Here is a 22,818-nt window from a genome sequence, read left to right as displayed (position 1 = left end):
AGGATGACACTGACAGGAAAATTCAGTTTTATCACTGATATTAACATCTACACACTGACCATTATTAGAACATGGACTACTTATACATGGTGCTGAAAAAAAAATATTGAGAGACTTTTAAAATGATATTGTAACAAGCCAACAGCAGTGCCTAAAATAAGGTTTATTTTTTGTAGCACGGATTCGGTGTCTGACCGACCGCTAGCGCCGGTGGGGAAAATTCCGAGCTGTGGACTAGTCTGGCACAGTTTACATCAGAGTTTATGTGACTATGCGCAGGTTTTTTTTCGCATGAAAACTCAGCACTAGGAAGATAACACACCACCTTTGTTACGATAATATTTGAATTATAATTCAAATTCTATCATAACATCAACATCAAAACTCAAATTCTATCAGAGAGAGAGAGAGAAATGGGCTTTAACGTCCACTCGACACAAACTAGGTAATTTCGGGACTAACATATGGTTTAATTTTATTTCAATAATTCGCATGCGCGTAGGGGTTTTTAGCAGTGGGAGGAAACCGGAGGACCCAGAGAAAACCCACGAGGTTGGACAGGCGACCCTACTCCTTGTCACGTACAACTAGGGAATCGACAAATTCTATCAGTAACAAGGGTACACAATAAAAGAAAAATCTGATTATTGTCTTCTAAAGTCTTTTTAGGGGAAGAATCCATTAGGGGTTAGAAGCATCGCTACATTACACTTTTTCAGAGCACTACACCATTTTTTTTTTCTTATTTTCGAAGCACGGATTTTTCATTTCGAAGCACATTCGTGCTCCAAGGCACGTTATTTTAGGCCCTGGCCAACAGTGAGGCTGATGTCCCCCGCCAAAATCCCAAAATAAATAGATGACACATAAATTAATAGCACATTTATTTTTTTTAAAAGTATCAAGCAATCAAACTGATTATCAACTATACACTAAGTTTCATCACTCTCTATCAGATGGAATCAAAGTTATCTTGTCCCAAAGCATCGACCAATGAAATTGCTTAGCTCTGCTTAGCTTTAGCTCAAAATGTTAATCATTGAACTCAGTCAAGATATTCAACTAATGAACATCTACATCAAGTTTAAACATTCTACCTCAATTAAAAGGAGAGTTGTTATGTTCCAAAGCCTTGACCAATCAAATTGCTTATCGCTCCTTACCCTAAGCAGAAAATTCTCATCATCGAACTTAGTGAAGGTAATGATATAATGAATCTATACTCTGAGTTTCATCACTCTCACTTAATTAAAACTAAAGTTATCGTGCCCCAAAGCATCAATCAATCAGATTGCTTATCTCTGCTTACTGTAAGCGGACTTATCATTAAACTCCATCAAGGCATTCATCTAATAAACGCCTACACCAAGTTTGAACATTCTATATCAATTAGAAGGAGAGTTATTGTGTTCCAAAGTCTTGACCAATAAAATTGCTTATCGCTCTGTTTACCCTGAGCAGAAAATGCTCATCATGGAACTTAGTCAAGTTATTGATGTGATAAAACTATACACCAAGTGTCCTCACTCTCACTTAATTAGAACTAAAGTTATCGTGTCCCAAAGCATCAACCAAACAAATTGGTTATCTCTGCTTACCATAAGCAGAAAATTCTCATCTTCGATCTCCATCAACACCTACGCCAAGTATGGACATTCTAGCTCAATTAGAAGGAGAGTTATTGTGTTCCAAAAAGTGTGACGGACAGACGGACGCACAGACAGATAGACGGCAGAAACCATTTTAATAGTCCCCTGCTTTCTTCGAAAGGCGGGGGACAAAAAGCCCTTGCTTTAATAGATTCTTTAATGATCTATAGAAAATCAAATCCAGGCTCCAGATCCTATGACATAAAGCTGCTGACAGTGGCTCACAGGCACATCTGATGGAAAAGCTGAGACACTATGAGGGGCTCATAGTAGCGAAACAGTTAAAACAGTTATCCAACTTCAAACTTTTATGATGTATTCTAAAAGATTTTGGTATGTTTTTGTAAAATTCTTGCATTGAAAAATTATTTCATTGCTCTGCAATTGTTGGAATTTTATAAATTAATAGGAACAGACTGACTTACTTGCACAACTAGGAATATCTAACCGTCTGCTACATGATGGTCGCCCTCTCTGAAATGATACATTTTACATTTGAATCTAAATTACACAAATTTTGTGAAAATATGAGAACTTATCAAACAGATTTTTCTAATCTGAAATATCTGTCAGTTTGTAATGGTGTAGTGGTTCTTTATGCAAAAGACTCCAGTTACATATCTATTTTGCTCCCTGTTTTCATTTGGAACCTTCTTTGTAATAGTTTCCTTACTATTATTATTAGGTCTACTTTCATGTCGGTCTGTTGAGAACTATATTCTACATTGTTATAATTGCTTTAATTTTACTTTCAAAATATCAAATTGTACTTTCAAAATATCAAATTGTAACTTAAAAAAATGGAAACATTAACCAAAGAACCTTTACCTCACACGTACACACAGTACATAGTTCAGGTGTCCACACTCTACCTTCTTCTATTATACTTCCATTATATGTACAAGAAGGTCGACATTCACACGTTTCTAAATATTCTACCCTAGTTGTTAATCCAACATTCTTAAAAAAATAATAAATATATAGCTACAACAATGATCAACCAGGCATTTGATGAAAGATGAGTTATCATCAAACATTAAACTTCTTCATCAATCAGTAACCAAGAATCGTAATGTTTATCATGCATGTATTTAATAATTTTATATATTTTTGTATGTACTAAATAGATCTAGCAATGGTTTAAGGCGTATTCCTACAGTAATCCCCCAAGGTGTCCATCAGGGTTATTAATCCATTTTGAAACGAACTGGCCAGAATTGGGTCAAATTGGTTAAAATTTTAAGCTTCCATTCCCTTTAATATAACCAGATTTTAACAAAAATAATTCTTGGTAATTTGTTATGAGGAATATAGTATTCTATTGCATGTAATTAGCACAAAAATAACGACAAATAGGAACATCGTTCATAAAATTTTCCATATTTAAAGGGACAATAACCTTCTTGCTGGCTTGAAAGCTCCAGAAAATAAATAATATCTCTATCTAAGTACTAGATGTTTAAGTGTCCTACCTGTTGTGTAAATTATCTATTACATCCTATTTTACTTGACCAGAGGGTTCGAATATTTTTAAATCGAAGTTTCATTTGAAAAGGTTTACGTTAGACGTTTCAAACCATGATGTTGAATATTTCAAAATTTTTAAATAAGGTGTGTTAAGATGAAATTTGTATCATCAATTAATTGAAATATTCTAAAATAGTACAATTTGTTGACCAGAATAAAGATTGGGACATATTATTCAGTTACAACAAGAGTGGTATTGAGCCTTTATTCATGTACCGGCTTGAAATTCATGTCCGCAATATTCCTGAATAAATTACTGTATTCTTTTTTTTCGTCGGATATAAGCTGATACGGCACCATGGTATTTCTTCATAACACTGTCCATCTAGCCAAATTACTCTTGGACAATTGAGAATCTAGTTGGATATGTCCGATCATTTAGGAGTCAAATAAAGTCCCTGGTTGTGTATGTATGTTGATGGTATCTTGTGAATGTTGGTATAGTGTATAACTCACACCATACAGAATTTGGGTATCTTGTGTAGCTAGAATGGCACACATTGGCAAGAAGTTTGTAAATGGAACCAAAAAGGAATAAAAAAGGTCTTACCTGTGTTTTTAACATGTCAACCATAACAACTAATTGTGTAATCTGTTGTTCTAATAATAAAACTCTATCATCATACGGTGAGCCTAATATAATACTACTTTCATCAGACCGTAATCCTTCATCTGAAACACAATCATATCATTCTTAAAATCAGTGGTGTGACTATAATATAATGTATTGAGTGGGTCCAAACCAGGGTATCCTCTTCCAAATTTTGATTGTCTATCATTTTTGATAACGCACAGAAACTTTACAATTTTTTTGAGATTTTATTTATGATACTTTATCTTGAACTCTATATCACTTTATAGTGTATTTTATACAAAACTTTCTATACTAGAATAAGAAATAAAACCTTAATATAACAGAAAGACCATTCAGATAAACCAGTACATGCTCTAGAAAACACACCGATTTTAACAATTGTGAGTTTAGAGGCTAGATATTCCAGTCTCATCCTGTACAAAAACTAAAATACAAATTGTTTACTAAGTGAATTTCTCAACTATATTCAGTGACATTAAACAGAACATGCCGGTTAAAATTTATTTTTACTGTATAAAATCGCTGTATTACCTATTTTATTGGAACACATTCTATTTTCTGCTGATAAATATAAAATGGCTTGATATAGCATTCCCTGGAACAGAAAAAAATATTATAAAACATTTCTGTATTTATTTTCTTTAACATCAAAAGAGAAAAAATATCCACAGACGGAATCACAGGACTATTGAAAGAACCAAAAAGACAACAAATAAGGTCAGAATTTAGAATATTAAAATAAAATCTGTTGGTTAGATAAGATTTGGACTTCATGCAGTGGACAAATGAACTATATTTTTAAATCTGTTTTAAATCTACGATCCCAAAATTTTGAAAATCGATATCTTTCTTCCTTTTACCATAATGCAAAATTAAGCCAAGTCTTAAAACATTGCATTATCACAAGCTATCAAACGTTTGAATGTAAATTGGGAGATAACTCTGAAATCTGCTATCAAAAGATTTTGAATTTCGATAAGGTTCTTCCTGCAAATGTGAAAACAAATTTGGACAGACTGACAGATGACAGATAACATGACAACAATAAATGTCCACATTGAATTTTAATTTGGGTGTGTAAAAATCATGTTTATTTTCACTATGGTATAGACTTTCAACAAGTTTTTAGAATTTTCTATTGTGTGACACCGGTCTGATTTAATTTTCAAATAAAATAAAATTAATTAGAGAGGATAACATCAGGCCAAATTTGAGTTAAGCTAATTTGGTCTATTGTTATATCCAACACCAAGTCAACTCCAATTCAACCTCATTAATATTTCTAGTCTAAATTACACTATAAATCATCCTTCTTTAGGTTGGATTAGGCTGATTACACCAGGGATGATATTTTTGGTCCAAAACTATGTAACAGTCTTCCCTTTTAATTTATACAATAGACAATCAATATACATTGCTATTTTTAAGAAAGAACGGAAAACCCATTTGTTCATGTACATTTTATGATGCTGTATTTGTTTTAATCATTCATCTTTTAAAATAATATTTTTATTCAGATATTTCATTAATATTTTCTTGTATGTAATGAGCACTGAAGACAACACTACATAATTGTTTTGTAATAATATGTAACACCAAATCAAACCGAAACTTAAAATAACCATTGTATTTGCTGTTTATTCTGGACATTTTGAAGGAATTACATTTATTCATATGGTTTGATTTCAAACTGTTTTATTATACACCTAATTCAATTTAAATTTAACATCCGTCTGCTTTGTGTCAGTTTGAAATACAAACAAGTTTTATTATCCTAATGTCAGATAATAGAGCATGTCAAAGTTCTCTGTTTCTAAAAATAAATAATTGTTGATATCTGTACAATCATAAACAAAGTTCATATTCAGTAGGATACACCTAATGTTTAAAGTGGATTTCCATTTAGTTTTATTACAATGTCATTTATAAGTTTAAAGTTCTTTCAAAAAATGTATTCAATATTAATTGTAATATTTTGTTGAGCTAGCCAAAATTTACCAAGTCCTGTTAAAGGGATATTTCCACATAGTCTAGATGTTTTAAGGATGCAATTTGCATACAAAAGCTGACCTTACATGCTGTCTATCTCTCAATAATAGCACCTCTAAATATGTTTTAGGTTCATAAATAAGGGATGGTCTGTATGATATGTTTAAGTATCCTATAACCTTGATTATCCAGGCAATAATGTTGCCTGTATAATTCGTAAAAATTTACATTAATCATTTTGGTTTTAAAAGTGAAATTTTGAAACACAATTTAGATGGTGAGGAGCTGCTGCTGATGATGAGGATGATTGTAGGCCTACTGTTGAGCTCAATATTAAATTATCTCCTGGTCACCATTGGCAAGTCCCTTTAAATGTTATCTTCAATGTATACCTACGTGTTTGAGAACACACAAAATAATGATTATCATATTGTCACGGTTAAAGGTTAATTGTACAGGTCAGAAAATGTGACTATTACCGTAAGGAAAAGATTTCACAATGCAATACTATTACATTATATAACTTGGATCAAAGCAGTTACACAGTTCAAACTCTCAAAATGGCTAAAACCTATTCACCAACTTTACGATGGACTAATAATGAATTTGAGAAAAGTCCATCTATAGATGTACTTCCAGCCACAGATGAATTTATTTTCACCCTTCAAAACAACAAACTAAGTTATCTGCAGAGAAAGTTTTATGAAGACAATGGTTACCTTGTCATCAAAAATCTGGTTTCTCCTTCAAAATTAGATGTGTACAGTGACAGGTTTGAAAAGATTTGCAGAAAAGAGGTGACTGTGCCATTCCTGACAGTCATGAAAGATATTGCTGTGACTACATCCGAATTTATACCTGGTGAAAAGGCCATAGCCAAAATTCAGAATTTCATCCATGATGAGGTTTTATTTGATTATTGTTGTCTGCCTGAGTTGGTAGAATATGTGGAATGTTTCACAGGACCTGAGATTGAAGCCCGTCATACCATGTTTATTAACAAACCACCAGACACAGGCAGTAAAACATCACGACATCCCATGCACCAAGATCTACATTATTTTCCATTCAGACCCACCAACAGAATCGTCTGTTCATGGACAGCTATTGTGAAAGTGAATAAAGAAAATGGTTGTCTAGTGGTGGCACCAGGAACTCATAAAGGTGAGCTGTTACCACATAGTTATCCTGATTGGGACAATGGTGTCAACAAAATGTACCATGGGATACAAAATTATGATTTGAGTCAACCGAGAATTCATCTGGAAATGGAACCTGGTGATACAGTTTTCTTTCATCCTCTTCTCATACACGGTTCAGGGGTCAACAGAACCCCTCATTTCAGAAAGTCTATATCCTGTCATTATGCAAGTAGCAACTGTTACTATATAGATGTCACATGTACAACTCAAGAAACCATTGCCAATGAAGTCAAACAGTTAGTCAGAAAACGCCTAGGTAATAATGAAATCAATGTTTCATTTGCTGATGTGTGGAAACTGAAAAGTCGAGAAGTGAAAGGTAAAGAAAAGGTACGAGCTATGAGTAGACTTTGATTTCACTAATTTTCATAATATGCCAAATCTGTTATTGTGATCAACAGATATGCCAAATACAAAGTTTGATAACATTACATTTATGCCTACATAAACATGAACCAAAATGGACATTCCTGGATAATTCAGTAAATCTCTATCTTAACAATATCAAGACCTATATTGGATACTGTTAGTGATTTGACAATATTGTGCTGATAAATTGGATAATCAATATTTTTAGTGCCAAATATTCAGGCATGAAATGATGATGTAATTTAAAGGGCATCTTCCATTATCAAGATATTATTGTGCCTGTGATTTAAAAGATAATGTTGGAATAGTCATAAAAACTATCTACAAGTGAGGCAATTAAATTTATGCCATGCCCATTTATTATTGTAATGTTTTGTGAAATTCAACAACTGCTATAATTTTACACTTTTAAAGAGAAATAACACTCTTGATTTCAATGTTAGTAACAGAAACCCCCATAGCAATTGATTACTTGATTAGTAGACATTTCAATCTACTTGGCTTGTATGTGTAGTTCACTTATGAACTTTCACTCTACAAGATTTTTCAAATTGTTCAAGGTCAGACAGAAATCGTGGAAAATCAACACAGGGGGCGGATCCAGGAATTTTTGCAGGGGTGGGTGGGAGTGTCATGTTCTTGAGACAATATATCTCCCCACCCCCCCTCCCGCATGGTCTCTATCGTCATTTTGACGTATATACATACACATTGAGCTTTTTAAACAGAGAAATTCAACACCTCGTTTGACGTCAATTTTTATTATGAATTAATACAATGACATTGTGATTTAATTTCATGGACGCAAAGCATTAATTGTGATATCACATAATGTTTATATCATTATCTCGTGCTTTGAGTGTCCATCCTGTCCCAAATCTGACGATAACGGATAAAGCACACGACCGAGAAACCTTTCTCATAAAAAGTGTTGATTTACCAAAAAGTTTATGTAGCCGAGCAGGGGGGGGGGGGGGTCGACCCCCCCAAACCCCCCCTCTGGATCCGCCCCTGTCAACAGGCTTCTTCATCTCATGAACATAAACACTGTGTAGAAATATCAAGTTAATCAGATGATAACTTTAGCCTCGAGAGTGTCCACAAGATTTTTTAAATTGATCAAGGGTGACAACTCAGAGGGTAATTATGTGATTTGTTGAAAAGAAATGGATTTCTTTTTTGCATGTGTATAAATTTAAAGTCGGATGATAACTTTTGCTTACAGAGCATGCATAACAACCTGGACGGATAAACCGAGTGACCAGCGGATGGGGTGACAATATATGACCACATTTCAATGCAGGCGTATAAAAAGGGTTAGGGTTATCATTATTATTTGTGCCATTTGCATGTGTGCTATTATTATGTTGAAAATGTTTATAAGATACAAAAAGCAGATTTTGTTAAATTAAATTAAGATAGGTTGCCAGGCAACAAAACATACGACCACAGCAGCTAAATCGTCCGGGCAGTCAACAAGAGTTGTCGCATATTTTTACTTTTTTCGGTAATGAAACATTTATAATACACTAAAATCTGATTAAACCTTTCATTGCGTCTACCCGGTAGTACAAGGTATTATTAAATGTCGTTAAAATACGCGTACCCGATATTACTGTGTACTCAGTAAAGCCCTCGCTAAAATTAGTACCGTAACTGCAAGTGCCATCTATTGTATTTTCTATACACTAGAACATATTTCCACGTGTTTCAAAGCGGCAAACTGTAAAATGGCGGAGTGCATAGTGACAACGTAGACGATGCACTCACGACTTCGTCGAGAGTGACGTCTTGCAGACCAACACAAGGACAATTTCGAGGCGGGTGATACACATAATTCGTTTCCAGTTACTAAATAATGATACTAAGAAGGACAGTGATTGGTATTATGAAGTACGTGTGTGATTTGTTGCGCGACGTTCCGCCTATGGCTATGTCTCCCGTGCATGATGAATAAGCCCAATGTGAACACGATAGCCCTGTGTCTGCCGTAGATTCTGACAATAATTCTGATGAAATCCTTATACGGCATTTAGTAACTGAACATATGATATAAAACACAACTTGTTGAAACGTAGTGTGAAATAAACCCAGTGATTGCTTTCCATATAAATTTGTGTTTTATATAATAATTCTGATGTTGATAATAATGCTGACCTGCTGGATCGTAAAGAACGTAGTCAATTCCTGAGTCCCGAACTATAGATCTATTGACTGACTATATTGGTTATGATATCATGATATAGGACTTGGGGATGAAAGTGAAAGTGAAAGTGAAAGTGAAAACAAGGTATTGCAATCTGCACATGGTCATGGCAGCAGGAGACGTGATGCGCGTGTTCATGGTGGCATTGCTCATGGCTGCTATTGATATTTTTGTTCATTTTATATATCTTTATCAAAATCCAGTGAAAAAAACAATATCTCATAAGTATTTCATGGAGAAAAATTTGTTTTCGTGTTAGCTTTAGTGAGAAATGAGAAATCCAAAATGGCCGCCATGACGTCACATGACTACATTATTATGCAAATTTCCAAAATTCTATTTTTTCCACTTAGCCCAACCTCATGCCCATCCCAACAGACAAAAAGATTTTTCATAAAAGCTTCCATAAGTACTGTTTGGCATTCAGTTCCAACCCCCCTTTTTTCCTCAAAAAAGGGTCTAGCACAGGCAGTGGATTTACATCTAGCATTGAAAGGGTTAAGAGTAACAACTCATTAAGTAATCATCAGAAAATCATTAGAATTTGTTTGGGTTTTTTAAAGTTCTGCCCCATGCTAATGTTTAGCATACGAAATATTTAATATCATGGACTATCAAAATTCATTGAAAATCAATATACTTGTTCATCTCAAGACCTTAAATTCTGCGTATCAGTCTGAAGTCAATTGGATGATAACATTAGCCTCTAGAGTGTCACATGATTTGTCAAAGTGATCAAGGGCCATAACTTTGGCAGTAACTATCGGAAATCGTTGAAAATCAATAGGATTCTTTGTCTCATGACCTCAAATACTGCGTATAAATTTAAAGTCAATCAGATATTAACTTTAGCCTCTAGAGCATCCACAAGATATTTTGAAGTGATCAAGGGCCAAAACTTTGGCAGTAATTATTGGAAATCGTTGAAAATCAATAGGATTCTTTGTTTCATGATCTCAAACACTGTGTATAAATTTAAAGTCAATCGGATATCAACTTTGGCCTCTAGAGCGTCCAGAAAATATTTTGAAGTGATCAAGGGCCATAACTCTGGCAGTAATTATCGGAAATCGCTGAAAATCAATAGGCTTCTTCGCCTCAGGACCTTAAACACTGTGTGTAAAATTAACATCAATCGGATTTTAACTTCGGCCTCTGGAGCGTCCAGAAGATATTTTGAAGTGATCAAGGACCATAACTCTGGCAGTAATTATCCGAAATCGCTGAAAATCAATAGGCTTCTTTGTCCCATGTCATTAAACACTGTGTATAAATTTAAAGTCAATCGGACAGACGGATGGACAGGGGCGACGACATTATAGGACCACATTTCAATGTGGGTGTATAAAAACTACACTAACCTTAAAAGATTTTTGTCCATCTGAAGAAACACCAAATAAAATCTCTGAATCATATGTAATCGGTGAAAATCTTTGTTTTAATGTTTTAACAATGTCCTCTCCACAGTCTACTTTCACTATCAGATTAGTGCCATTAATGTAAATTAGAATATTCCTCCATTCCCATACAGGCAAAGCATCTGTTATTGTCACTCTTTGCACAGATTTTTCACCCAAATATTTCACCACTACTTGACGTACGTCTGTCTCTATCCACATTTCCAAATATGGTGCTATATAATTTGGTGAGGAAATTGTTAAAAGCGGAAGAGTTCCATTTCCAAAAAGACTGCCAGATATATAAAGCGTTAATTCCCCTGAAAATTCACTTAAAATAGTGGATGTTTGCTCCACTAATAAATGGTGTCCATAATATTCATCTCCAAACTGTATTCCACTGGGTAATATTCTTTGTACTCCATCATCTGCAGTGAGGCCCTCTAACAAGTTTATACCTACAAGATAGAAGATTGATTTAATAACAGGGCCTACTATGGAATAAATGTTAAACCATTGAGGGAAAATAAACCTTCCTATACTAAACTGTTACATTAAAAGTAATATATATTATATAAAAGGCATTAATTAGATCGAGAGGAGTTCAAAGACACCTCTTCGTACCATTTCTGGGGATGAAAAGGATACTCATTTATTGTTGGGAACCAGGGTGATTTCCGAGGAAGTGCATATTCCTGAAGCAATGGTGAGGGACATTATAGTCAGCTCATTAACCATTGCTAAAATATCTACAGTACTTTCTAATTATGTCAACTTAAAGCTGGGTCAATCATGAAAATAAAACTTCCTTAATTGACACAAATGTGTTTTATGACCGGATATTTTAACTTGCAATTTCTCTGCTATTGTCGCATAGACTGAAATAAACTAGACATGGCTGAAAAGTTGAATCAGTGCGAGTTTGAGTGATGTAATAGAAACATGAAGTAGTAAGCCAATAGTGAGACTGATGTCGCCCACCTCAATCCCCAAATAAACAGATGACACTTATTAATTACAAGTTTCCACATTTATCATTTAAAACCTACAATCCAACTTGCATCACTCTCACTCAATTAGAATCAAAATTACAAATGCATTTACAAATCAAATTGCTCATCTCTGTTGAGCTATGCAGATAATGCTCATCATCGATCTCAGTCAAGGCATTCACCTAATGAACATAATATACACCAAGTTTTACTGAGAGATTGACAAATATGGGGGCAAAAACACCAGAGGATGCATAGAATATTTGCATTTTATTAATTGGAAGGGAAACTTAATGGACCAATGAAAACAATCTCCCATAATCAGTATCTAAATGTGGTAACGTTCAATGAGGTAATCATGCTTATTTCTATTGCTTTAGAAATATTGGCTTCTGTTCTCTGCTTGCAATCAACAATGTATATTACATGTGGAACAGAAACTGAAAAAAATGACATTTGATCTATCCATTCTTTGTTTTCATTTTCTAAATTTGAAATATGGACGTTCACTCATCATGTGCTCTTACTATCGGTAAAGTGAAATACAGTATGTAACTCTAATAAGTTGAAAACCTTTGCATAGAGTGTACTTTGCATAGAGTGTAAATATTTTCTGATATTTTTACACCCAACATAGCAATTTGATATTCAACGATGATATTTTCAGTGTTACTTTGCATAATGAATCTTCAGAGATAATTTTATCGGATTTCAAGGAAATTTATAATTTTCTGTATGGATTTAGCAAGTAAAATGTGACATTAGATCAGTCATAAAACACTATCATGCATAATTAGCTTCAGGGAGTGAAAGGGTTCCAATGTCAGGGTGTATTTTTAGATTCAATCAATTAATCTCCCTAGTCTTAAAGAAGATGAAGTCTCTAACTCAATATTTTCCATAATATTTGAAATTAAAAACACAAATCAAAATTTAATATTGATCAATTTCAATCACTATTGATGTTTTTATCTTACCGTGAAACTATAGGATCCTAATATCCAATATTTAAGACACAAAATTTTATACTATAATCAGTACACGAGTCATGTACCCTATGGTATCGGGCAGTGATGGAATTTCGCCCGTATATTCCAGACATGTCCAAAGCTATTTTCCAAACCTCCAAAATTAATATAGTGTAGTGAGTGTATAACTACCACTCAAACCGATTACCGATGATAATAGACTGGCTTGATCAGATAGTTAAGTGATCAGTGTATTTATCGTGTTATAATCATCTGCCATGATTGACTGACTTAATCCTTTATCGGACAATTCATCAATCTAATCTTAAACAGAAGTCACTGCTTCCCCTTTGTTGGACTATTCATCAATCCAATAGGACTAAGAGTGGTTATAATTTTAATCTACGTGTTTACCTCGTGGTTTCTCGATTGTCAGACATTTTAATCACAGCATACATCAACCGACAGCATGTGTAAACTATTCGTAAGAGTATATAACACACTAAATCACTGGACAGTTATTTTGTCTGCGATATCTTTTATGTCTTTTAAGACTCCATATAGAAATTCTCATCCACAGTGGCACTTTCCCGCAATCTCAACTGCCACACGAAAATTGCTTAGGATAACATATAAGGCAGTGCTTATTATGAAGCTATATGCTATGAGTCACGTACGCCATTCGCCGAAGCTAGCCATGCCTTTTTACGACATTTCGGGTGCCATTTTGTAATGAACAAATAAAATCATATCCACCAAAAACCCACAAGGTTGGACATGCGACCTGCCACGTACATGCGGGGAATCAAAACCATGCCAATTTCACTTGATTCAATGACAGACCTTATGATGCAATGCGCATGCCTTCACCATTCCACCACCCCCTCCCCCCTACATTATGTGCAGAAATACTCGGTTTCCATTTACACTATCAGAATTTTAATCAAATTGCATTTGATTTCTTCTATTACATCAGACATTGATTAATCAATCAGCATTGGCGTTTCTAGTGGTTTACCCACAGTTCCATGTATGGCACGCCAAGAAGTCGCCGTAACAGACTGTTTCATTGGCTTATCCCTAACTTCAAGCAAAACGCCGGTAATATAACAACTCTTCCAGATTCTAGTGTAGTAAAGACAAGTAAAACGAAATTTTGAACTATAAAAAACGAAACGAAATAGGATCTATGTTTTAATCAGATTGTGACAATCGTAACTGGATTTAGGATAAATAATTTTCTCAAATACTTCTTATACTGAACATTATTTTTGAAGTGGCCCAATTATTTCTGACTTTAGCCCCCCCCCCTGAAAATTTTTTTTTTTTTTATTAGACACTGTATGTTTTCACTAACATGATTACCATATAAATTTGAAATCATAATTATTATTTGTGTATGTTTCTTGTGGATTAAATTAACATGAATACCATATAAATTTGAATCATAATTATAATATGTGTGTGTTTCTGCTGGATTAAATATTTGACATATGCATTTATTCATTAAAATTATATAGCATTTGTTGGCTTTATTTCTTGTTGGCCATCTAAGAAATATCTCTTTGCGATAAATATGAATTGTAAGGTATTCTAAGCAAATTGTATGAAATGTGATCATTTTTCGAAATAGTATCACCATTGTTACACTGTATTAACATTATCAAGAGTTTTATTTCATTTTATAGACATAAGATATAAGTACCAGTGGAGGGTAAATCAATAAAACAGATATTAAGCTTTTGACCAGATGGTTTTGATGTGAAAGCCGTTTTACAGATTTACTGAATTAGAAACATCTGTGTGGGATGCATGGAAATCCTCTTTTGCCCTTCACTTATCTTTGACTTTAATAAGACATTTAATGTCTAGAGTCAATAAATAAGCCCCTGACCACATTATCTTTTTATTATAAGAAATAAGATAAGTTTCATGCTCAATTTATGTAGATAAATAAACCACTGGTAAAAGAGGAAATTTGTTATCTTGTTAGGACCCAGGAGATCATTTATCTAATATAATTAGCTTGGAAAAAACCACTAGCTATATGTAAAATATATAGATCAGTTCATGAAGTACAGGTAGCCTCTAATGTAATATGTTATCAAAAAAGTTAGAGAGCATGATCTTTTTATTAATTTTACATCAAAAGGCTTTGGAACGTTCTATCAAACTTTTGTCCTATGTCACATTTTCAAGCTTTAAAAGTCATAAAACTTTGAAATGTTCTGTCAAATTTTTGTCCTTTATCACATTCTCAAGCTTTAAAAGTCAAAAATGAAAAACGGAAAAACACAATAAAAATTTATGATCCATAATTTATATCCTAATAAACGATCTGGCCAAGTTTAAAAACATATCATCAAGAATTTAACTTTCACATACCAATCCAATTGTTTTAACTGAATGTAGATATTTCGGTTGTTTTGCTTTAGGTACATGCATACATGAGATTCCAATTTACAGATTCTTGTAAAATCTTAATGTGAACATATATCTTTATAAGATTCTATTTCCTGTTGCATATCCACCAACACACTAATCATTTTTTCTACTTAATGTGAGTTATGTAAATGAAACTGAATTGCTTCTGGTAATTTGTTTGGTTAAAATCACTCTGAAGTTCACAATTTGAAGACAGCCAAAAAAACATGGAAAGAAGGTTTGAAGTCCATCCATCCCCATGTGTAAAATGCAATTAGAAACACCTGTTGATGGAGTATATTTGTTAAGAATTAAAATTGTTGTTAGATGGTGTGTTACACTGATAAACAGTTGATTAATGAGATTGTTGTCTGCTATAGTCATTAACATCTATTAAGGTCAATATCTCAACCTCATCACACTAGGACATCCCCCTTTAAGCCCAGGAAACAACTTAGTACTGTAAATCACCTTTAATCAGTACCATCTGCCTAAATAACAAATTAAAATTCTTTATCATAGCACTTGTTATTAGTAAACATACAAGAAACAAAGCACATAAACATGAAAATAAACTATTTCTGAATATATGGAAACATTTAGGTCATATTTATTATGTACTTGTATGTGTCATAGGCCTATAATTGAAATCAGAAATGTTTTGCTGGATTATCAAAACTTTTTGTCTGTTATTTTACACTTTATGTGCATCGATTGACCTTGTCAACTTGCTATCCACATAGCCTTTACTATGACATTACACGACACGACATTACACGTCTTTTTTAAATAACTTTCATTTGTAGGAATTTTTGTGTAAATTGTACAAATGTTGATGAAATAAGATCTTAAGCCGTAAATAAAAGGACACATACAAGAAAATAAGGGGCGGGGGTTGGGATGGCCTAGTGGTCTAGAGTGTCGCGCTTCGAGCTCTATCTAGTCGGTCACCTTTGACTTGTGGTCATGGTTTCAATCCCTGGTGTGAGCGTATGTGGCTTGGAGATAGGGGTGCCTTCGCAGTCTCGTGGGTTTACTCCAAGTACTCCAGTTTCCTCCCACAAAAATAACAGCTGGGCGTGCAATAAGCATAATAAAAAAATAAATAAGACAATTTGTGTGCGAAATCAGTGGCAGCAGATGGTAAACACTAATAGAAGAAGAAAAGAAAAAAGCACAGGAATTTTATTTTCAAACAATACAGGGAACACAGAATAATATCACATAAGATTTGAACCTGCATTTTCAAAAAAAATTTCCGATTAATAATCAATATTTTCTTCAAATCCTACCAAATTTTCAATAGAATCTCCAGTATTCCCTCTGTGCCATGATATTAATGTCTGTGGATCACGATTGAAACTATCTAATAAAAGTCTTAATTACATCAAAAGATATTTACTACTATTCCTTCAAATATAGCTTAAAGATACCTTCCTGCATACAGTTTCTGAGATAAAAACCATGGAAAAAGACGTGGGCTGTGGATAATCAGAGAATTAATTAGGCTTCAATATCTATGATAAATGGACAGCGATTAAAGACAACATCTACTTGTATGTGCAATGAATTCTCCTCCGGCTTCGCACCCATTGCTAGGTACCACGTCAGCCAAGTCATGTGACACAAAGATGACTTCTTTTAATAGATTCTTTATAGCAGGGGTATTCCCTTGCGGATACAATGTTTTGTTCTGTATGCACTCTATGGGTGTTTTTAGGGAATCCAGTATTTTTCCAGTAAGATTGGATGTTTCTACTTTCCATATATACCAAAATTGCCATACTTTTATTGGAAATAAACACCCAATAAATACTTTAGTGAGAAATTATCTTTAAAGACATATGTGTTAAATCTATATTTTAATTTCTATATCTTATAATTACTTAGAAATAGCTCATGGTTGTTATGTAGTGCCATAGAAGACATGATAATACCGTTTCAGATCAATTTCTTCATCTTATTAAATGATGTTTTATCTATCATTGCTATGAAAACTGATTGAATTCATATCCATTACATATTTCAAATATCAAAAATATCTCATTTCTATTATATTAATGTGACATACATAATTTCATAACTAACGATAAATGCATATTCCTGTTTTGTTTTCCTATCTAAAAAAATCTGCACAAAATTAGAAACTTTTATCTGTTTCTATGATCGTTCTACTTTCACAACTTGGTGTTATTTATGTTAGAAAAACCAAACAACAGAAACGATTTAATTCTTTTATTTGCTGGTTAAGTGACATAACAAATGTTTTGAAAAACTCACTCTGTAACAAAGCATGGGCTTGAAGTATAGAAACTATAGATGATTGTTTCAACAATGAAATGTCAGAAATCATAGATTTTACTTTGAATAACCTTTAAATCTTTTCAATTGTTTGAAAGCCTATTTAACACTTTAATTATTCTTTTACAATAAAACCAGGTAATTATTTACGAATTAACACCCCATATATGTCAATAAACAGCATATTTAACATTTTAAAGACCAAATCAGCCAGAATACCGTTCAATGTAGACCATACACAATCAGGAGCACTTTAATAAACATTTTGATTGTAAGCCCCAACTCCCAAGACATTTGTAAACAGATGAAATACATTTTTTATTCAAATTAGGTAGGGTAGCTTGTACAACAATGTTAACAGCAATAATTTCATAAATGCAAATCAGCGGCTTTAAAACATTATATAATTTTGAGATATATGTGTGAAGAATCTGGCTTGTTGTGCTTTTCATTAAGATATGAACCACTTTTATTTAGGTCAAATAAAGTATTGAATTGGCTTGAATTTGTTTCAAAAAAATTCAGATGAGGTCAGTTTGTTTCAATTTTAGTTTAATTCTTGGCATATTATCTAAACTTGGCATATTATCCAGTTTTGATACACATCCCCGTGATACCTTCTGGTGGAAGTCTAAATCCAGCACCAAATCAGCATCTGTGTTCACTCCTTTTGACTTTTTAGTTAACAAAATCATGGGGATGAAGAAGAATTTTTAATGCTGCAACATTATACACAATATGAACCAGCAGTTGCCAGGCAAGATACGCCAATATTTTGCAAGAGATGGATAGAGAACAAGCTAACAAAAAACCTGTGATTTTTCATACAATCACAATCCTTGGGTTATAAACATACCTTTCTAGATTCATCAAAATTGTGACCTCTAGACAGGGACCACAAGCTCAAAAAGTGATTTTTCGTAAAATCTGGGGCCATAATTCAGGAAGTTACAATTCCATATACGCGAATATCGAAAATTTGGGCGTATAAAAACATTCTAGTCAGAAGCTTCCACCTAATAAATCCTTGAGTATACAAATGTTAACATCCTCATTTAAAACAACTAAAAATCCTTTAAAAAAAACAGATCCTAAAATATAGTTTATTTCTCTAATATAATAATATTATCAATTCTTGATAATTATGACATGTGGATTACACAGCAAAGCACTAATGCCTTAAAGGTCCAGACATTTTATATTATTTAATTTGTGAATCAGGTTTAAAATGTTTACAGTAAGGCACCATGAGGGTTATTACAAAACCCCAGACCATTGAACAGACAGTTTTCATCAGCGACCTCCTTGATGTTTTTCAGACCTTTCACACCCTTTATAAATCTTGCTTTTCCAAACAAACAAAATAGGCTTTCATTTACTCAAGAATTCTGATAATTATAGTGTCAATTAAACTGATAGCATCACACAAACCAGCTGATTTTTACTAAATACAGACCTCTAAATTCCCAGTCAGAGCCAATTATATAAAATCTGTATGTGGAATAATGATAATGAGTTTAAATTTAAGTAGGGTCTATTATTATGTTCATTATATACATGAAAGGCATCAAGTAAATTCACACTGCTGAACATTTGCCATGGCCAAAAGTAAAATGAATTTCAAGTTACATCCAGAATGATGATGGTGTGCCAAGTGTGTCAGCTCCAAAAAATTATAAAGTTGGGAAGGGCAGCTATATTAATTAAAACACTCAATAAACAAATAAAAAATCTATCCAAAAGACCAAAACATATATAATCCAATGGGTCTAAACAGAATCAGAATAATCTTAAAGACAAACCAGCGGCTGCCAGGCAGGATACGCCCACATTTTCGAGAGATGGATAGAGAACAAGCTAACAAGAAAGTGATTTTTCCTACTATCAAGGGCCATAATTCAGGGAATTACAATTCAATATGCGCGAATATCGACAGGAACTGATATACCATATTTTTACGCGATTTGAGAACGAACGGCGGCCATTTTGTCTGTCAATTTTGGGCCGATTTTCACGAAATTCAAACTCAATCTTCCTTAGGGTGTAACGGTGATATAATGATACGGTTTTTTAAATCGGATAAAAATTATGACTTCTATAGGGTCCACAAGCTAAAAACGCGATTTTTCGTACAATCAGGGGCCATAATTCAGGAAGTTACGGTCCTATATGTGCGAAGATTGACAGGAACCGAGATCTTTGGGTTATCAACTTACATTTCAAGTTTAAAAAAAATCGGATAAAAATTGTGACCTCTATAGGGTCCACAACCTTGATATACCATATTTTTAGGCTATTTGAGAACGAACGGCGGCCATTTTGTCTGTCAATTTTGGGCCGATTTTCACGAAATTCGAACTCAACCTTCCTTAGGGTGTAACGGTGATATATTAATACGTTTTTTTAAATCGGATAAAAATTATGACCTCTATAGGGTCCACAAGCTAAAAACGTGATTTTTCGTACAATCAGGGGCCATAATTCAGGAAGTTACAGTCCGATATACGCGAATATCGAAAGGAACCAAGATCTTTGGGTTATAAACTTACATTTCAATTTTCAACAAAATCGGATAAAAATTGTGACCTCTATAGGGTCCACAACCTTGATATACCATATTTTTACGCTATTTGAGAACGAACGACAGCCATTTTGTCTGTCAATTTTGGGCCGATTTTCACGATATTCGAACTCAACCTTCCTTAGGGTGTAACGGTGATATAATAATACTGTTTTTTTAAATCGGATAAAAATTATGACCTCTATAGGGTCCACAAGCTAAAAACGCGATTTTTTGTACAATCAGGGGCCATAATTCAGGAAGTTACGGTCCGACATGCGCGAAGATCAAAAGGAACCGAGATCTTTGGGTTATAAACTTACATTTCAAGTTTCAAAAAAATTGGATAAAAATTGTGACCTCTATAGGGTCCACAAGCTAAAAACGTGATTTTTCGTACAATCAGGGGCCATAATCCATGAAGTTTCGATCCGATACATGCCAATATTGAAAGCAGCCGAGATCTTTTGGGGATAAACCTATATTTCAAGTTTCGTCAAAATCGGATAAGAATTGTGACCTGTAGAGAGTCCACAAACAATTGTGGACGGACGGACGGACACGGGCGACGGCATAATACATCCACATGAAAATGTGGGCGTATAAAAATCATATTAACATGATGGTATGAAGTTCTAAATATTTTGGGGGTGGGGGCAGTTGTGTCAGATTAGTCTAACGCATGTGCTGTAGATCATAAGGTCTGTTATCTATATAAGTCATGGGTTTGATTCCAGGTTTTATATGTGATGAGGAGTAGGGTTGCTTGCCTATCCATGTAAATTTTCTCCAGCACTGTGATTTCATCTATTTCTAAAGCCTTCACATAATTGAATTATTGAAATAAAGATACAAAGATATGTTTATCCCAAAATAAACTGGTTAGTGTCAAGTTTGGGTTAAATCCAATTCACTCTCTATTCATAATTCCAGTATCCATATATATCAAATTCTAATTTATCTAATTAAAGGAATAAGGACCTCACACAGTTATTTCACAATTAAAGATCTGTCAATAACATAGCAGTATTCAGCACACTAAGGATAAAATTACTTAACTACCCAAAAAAACGGTTTCAATTTAGTACAGTTTAATAGTTCATCAAGTAAAATCATAGAGATTTGAAAATGTAATTTTCTAAACCATTAGGAAGCTAATTGAGAAGGTAATTCATCTGATGCACAGTAAGTACATTAAAAGTACATTAATCTAATTTCTTATAAATCTATATTTCAAGTTGTCCAGACATAAATCCTCCTACCGGCTATGGAAGCGTTTATTTCTGTACCGCATGTTAAAACGTTGAGCAAGGTATTTACACCTGTTAAAAGAAAATAAAACTAATTTGTTTTATCAACAAACTGAATCTAAACCAACCTTTCGAAGTAGATCTGCTTTCTTGCGAATTTTTCTGTGTTGCAGTTATAAGTCCAAATTGTGTCATCAGACACATGAGTCTCAACGACGTTACCATTTCCGTTTTCGTCTGGAATAAACGTTATCCCCGGTAAATTTAATTTTATCACGTAAACATGCACTCATACAGACTAAATAGCCTTGTAAAATCTTATTTTCTCACATCATTTTATTCAAAACGTAGGCTGCGTTACCAAAAGCACTAAAAGCCAAATAGAATAAATATAAACAAAAATTTATAGCACACTTTTCTTTCCAGTCCTGCTTTCACGTTCCAATTCTATTCATGCCGCTCATGAGGGGATATGTCATCTTTCTACACATTAAAGACATTTAAAACAAAAAAAACTGACACTTACTATCATTTCTTGGGTTATTGAAGAATTAATAAATCCAAATATTAAAAGATGTCATTCTTGTAAAGTTTTCTATTCAACTAAACCACGAGTCAGTAGAGCGCTGCTTTGATTTTGCTTCCATGACCACAGTTCCCAACGCTTTACTCATCGAGGCAGATCATATTTCACGCAAGGCAAGGGGCGAGCTGTTCTTCAAACCACGATATCACCCAGTAGACGAGCAATTAGTTATATTTTATCAGCCGATATCAATGGACATCCGCATCTTAATTACTGGCATCATCAAGATAGGTACAGATGCTGATATCATAAAATCAAACACATGTAGGTATTTACAGTAATTAATTAGGAAATGTACAATTTTAAGAACCTCTCTAATATAAGTTATCAACATGGCCTTAGCGGAACCGATTTATAAGTTTGATAAAGAAAATGATATTCATTCATATAGATTGTTTTCAATGGTCACCTAAGCGAAACCATAAGAAGATCTGATAAAAGTTTTATACAGAAAAAAAGGGATATGGTTGAGGGATGTATAAAACAAGGTCACTATAAAATGTTAACTAGAACTTCACTTTTCCGTCACTTCATGACATTTACGCTCTAATTACGGATAGTCGCCGCATTGGAGCGTCAGTGTTGGAAATGGATGGAGGTTACGGCCAATTGGACTTATCCTCAACCCACCCTCGACTAGCTACGAGAACATAACTTAAAACGTTGAGATACTGATGTGCTTGTTTTAAGCTACGATTGGGTGCCTTTAGTTCCAAGTCGCAAACTCGGTTTCTTTATTAATACATGTAACGTCTTAAAAACAGAGGCGGATCCAGGGGGGGGGGGGGGTGCTCAGTTACATA

The 22,818-nt window shown here is 33.8% G+C and overlaps 1 protein-coding gene across 1 annotated transcript; it reads left to right on the top strand.

Moving 5' to 3' along the window:
• The first annotated feature begins 5,958 nt into the window (after window positions 1-5,958).
• On the top strand, window positions 5,959-8,892 carry LOC126811903 (phytanoyl-CoA dioxygenase, peroxisomal). The gene has a single exon (XM_050537947.2). The coding sequence runs from the start codon at window positions 6,321-6,323 to the stop codon at window positions 7,314-7,316; it is 996 nt and encodes a 331-aa protein (XP_050393904.1). The 5' UTR covers window positions 5,959-6,320; the 3' UTR covers window positions 7,317-8,892.
• The last annotated feature ends 13,926 nt before the right edge of the window (window positions 8,893-22,818 follow it).

The sequence above is a fragment of the Patella vulgata genome, chromosome 2, assembly GCF_932274485.2.
Source record: "Patella vulgata chromosome 2, xgPatVulg1.2, whole genome shotgun sequence".
Classification (NCBI taxonomy): Eukaryota; Metazoa; Mollusca; class Gastropoda; family Patellidae; genus Patella; species Patella vulgata.
The sequence above is the reverse complement of the archived record's forward strand: the minus strand, read 5'-3'. Positions and strand labels throughout refer to the sequence as shown.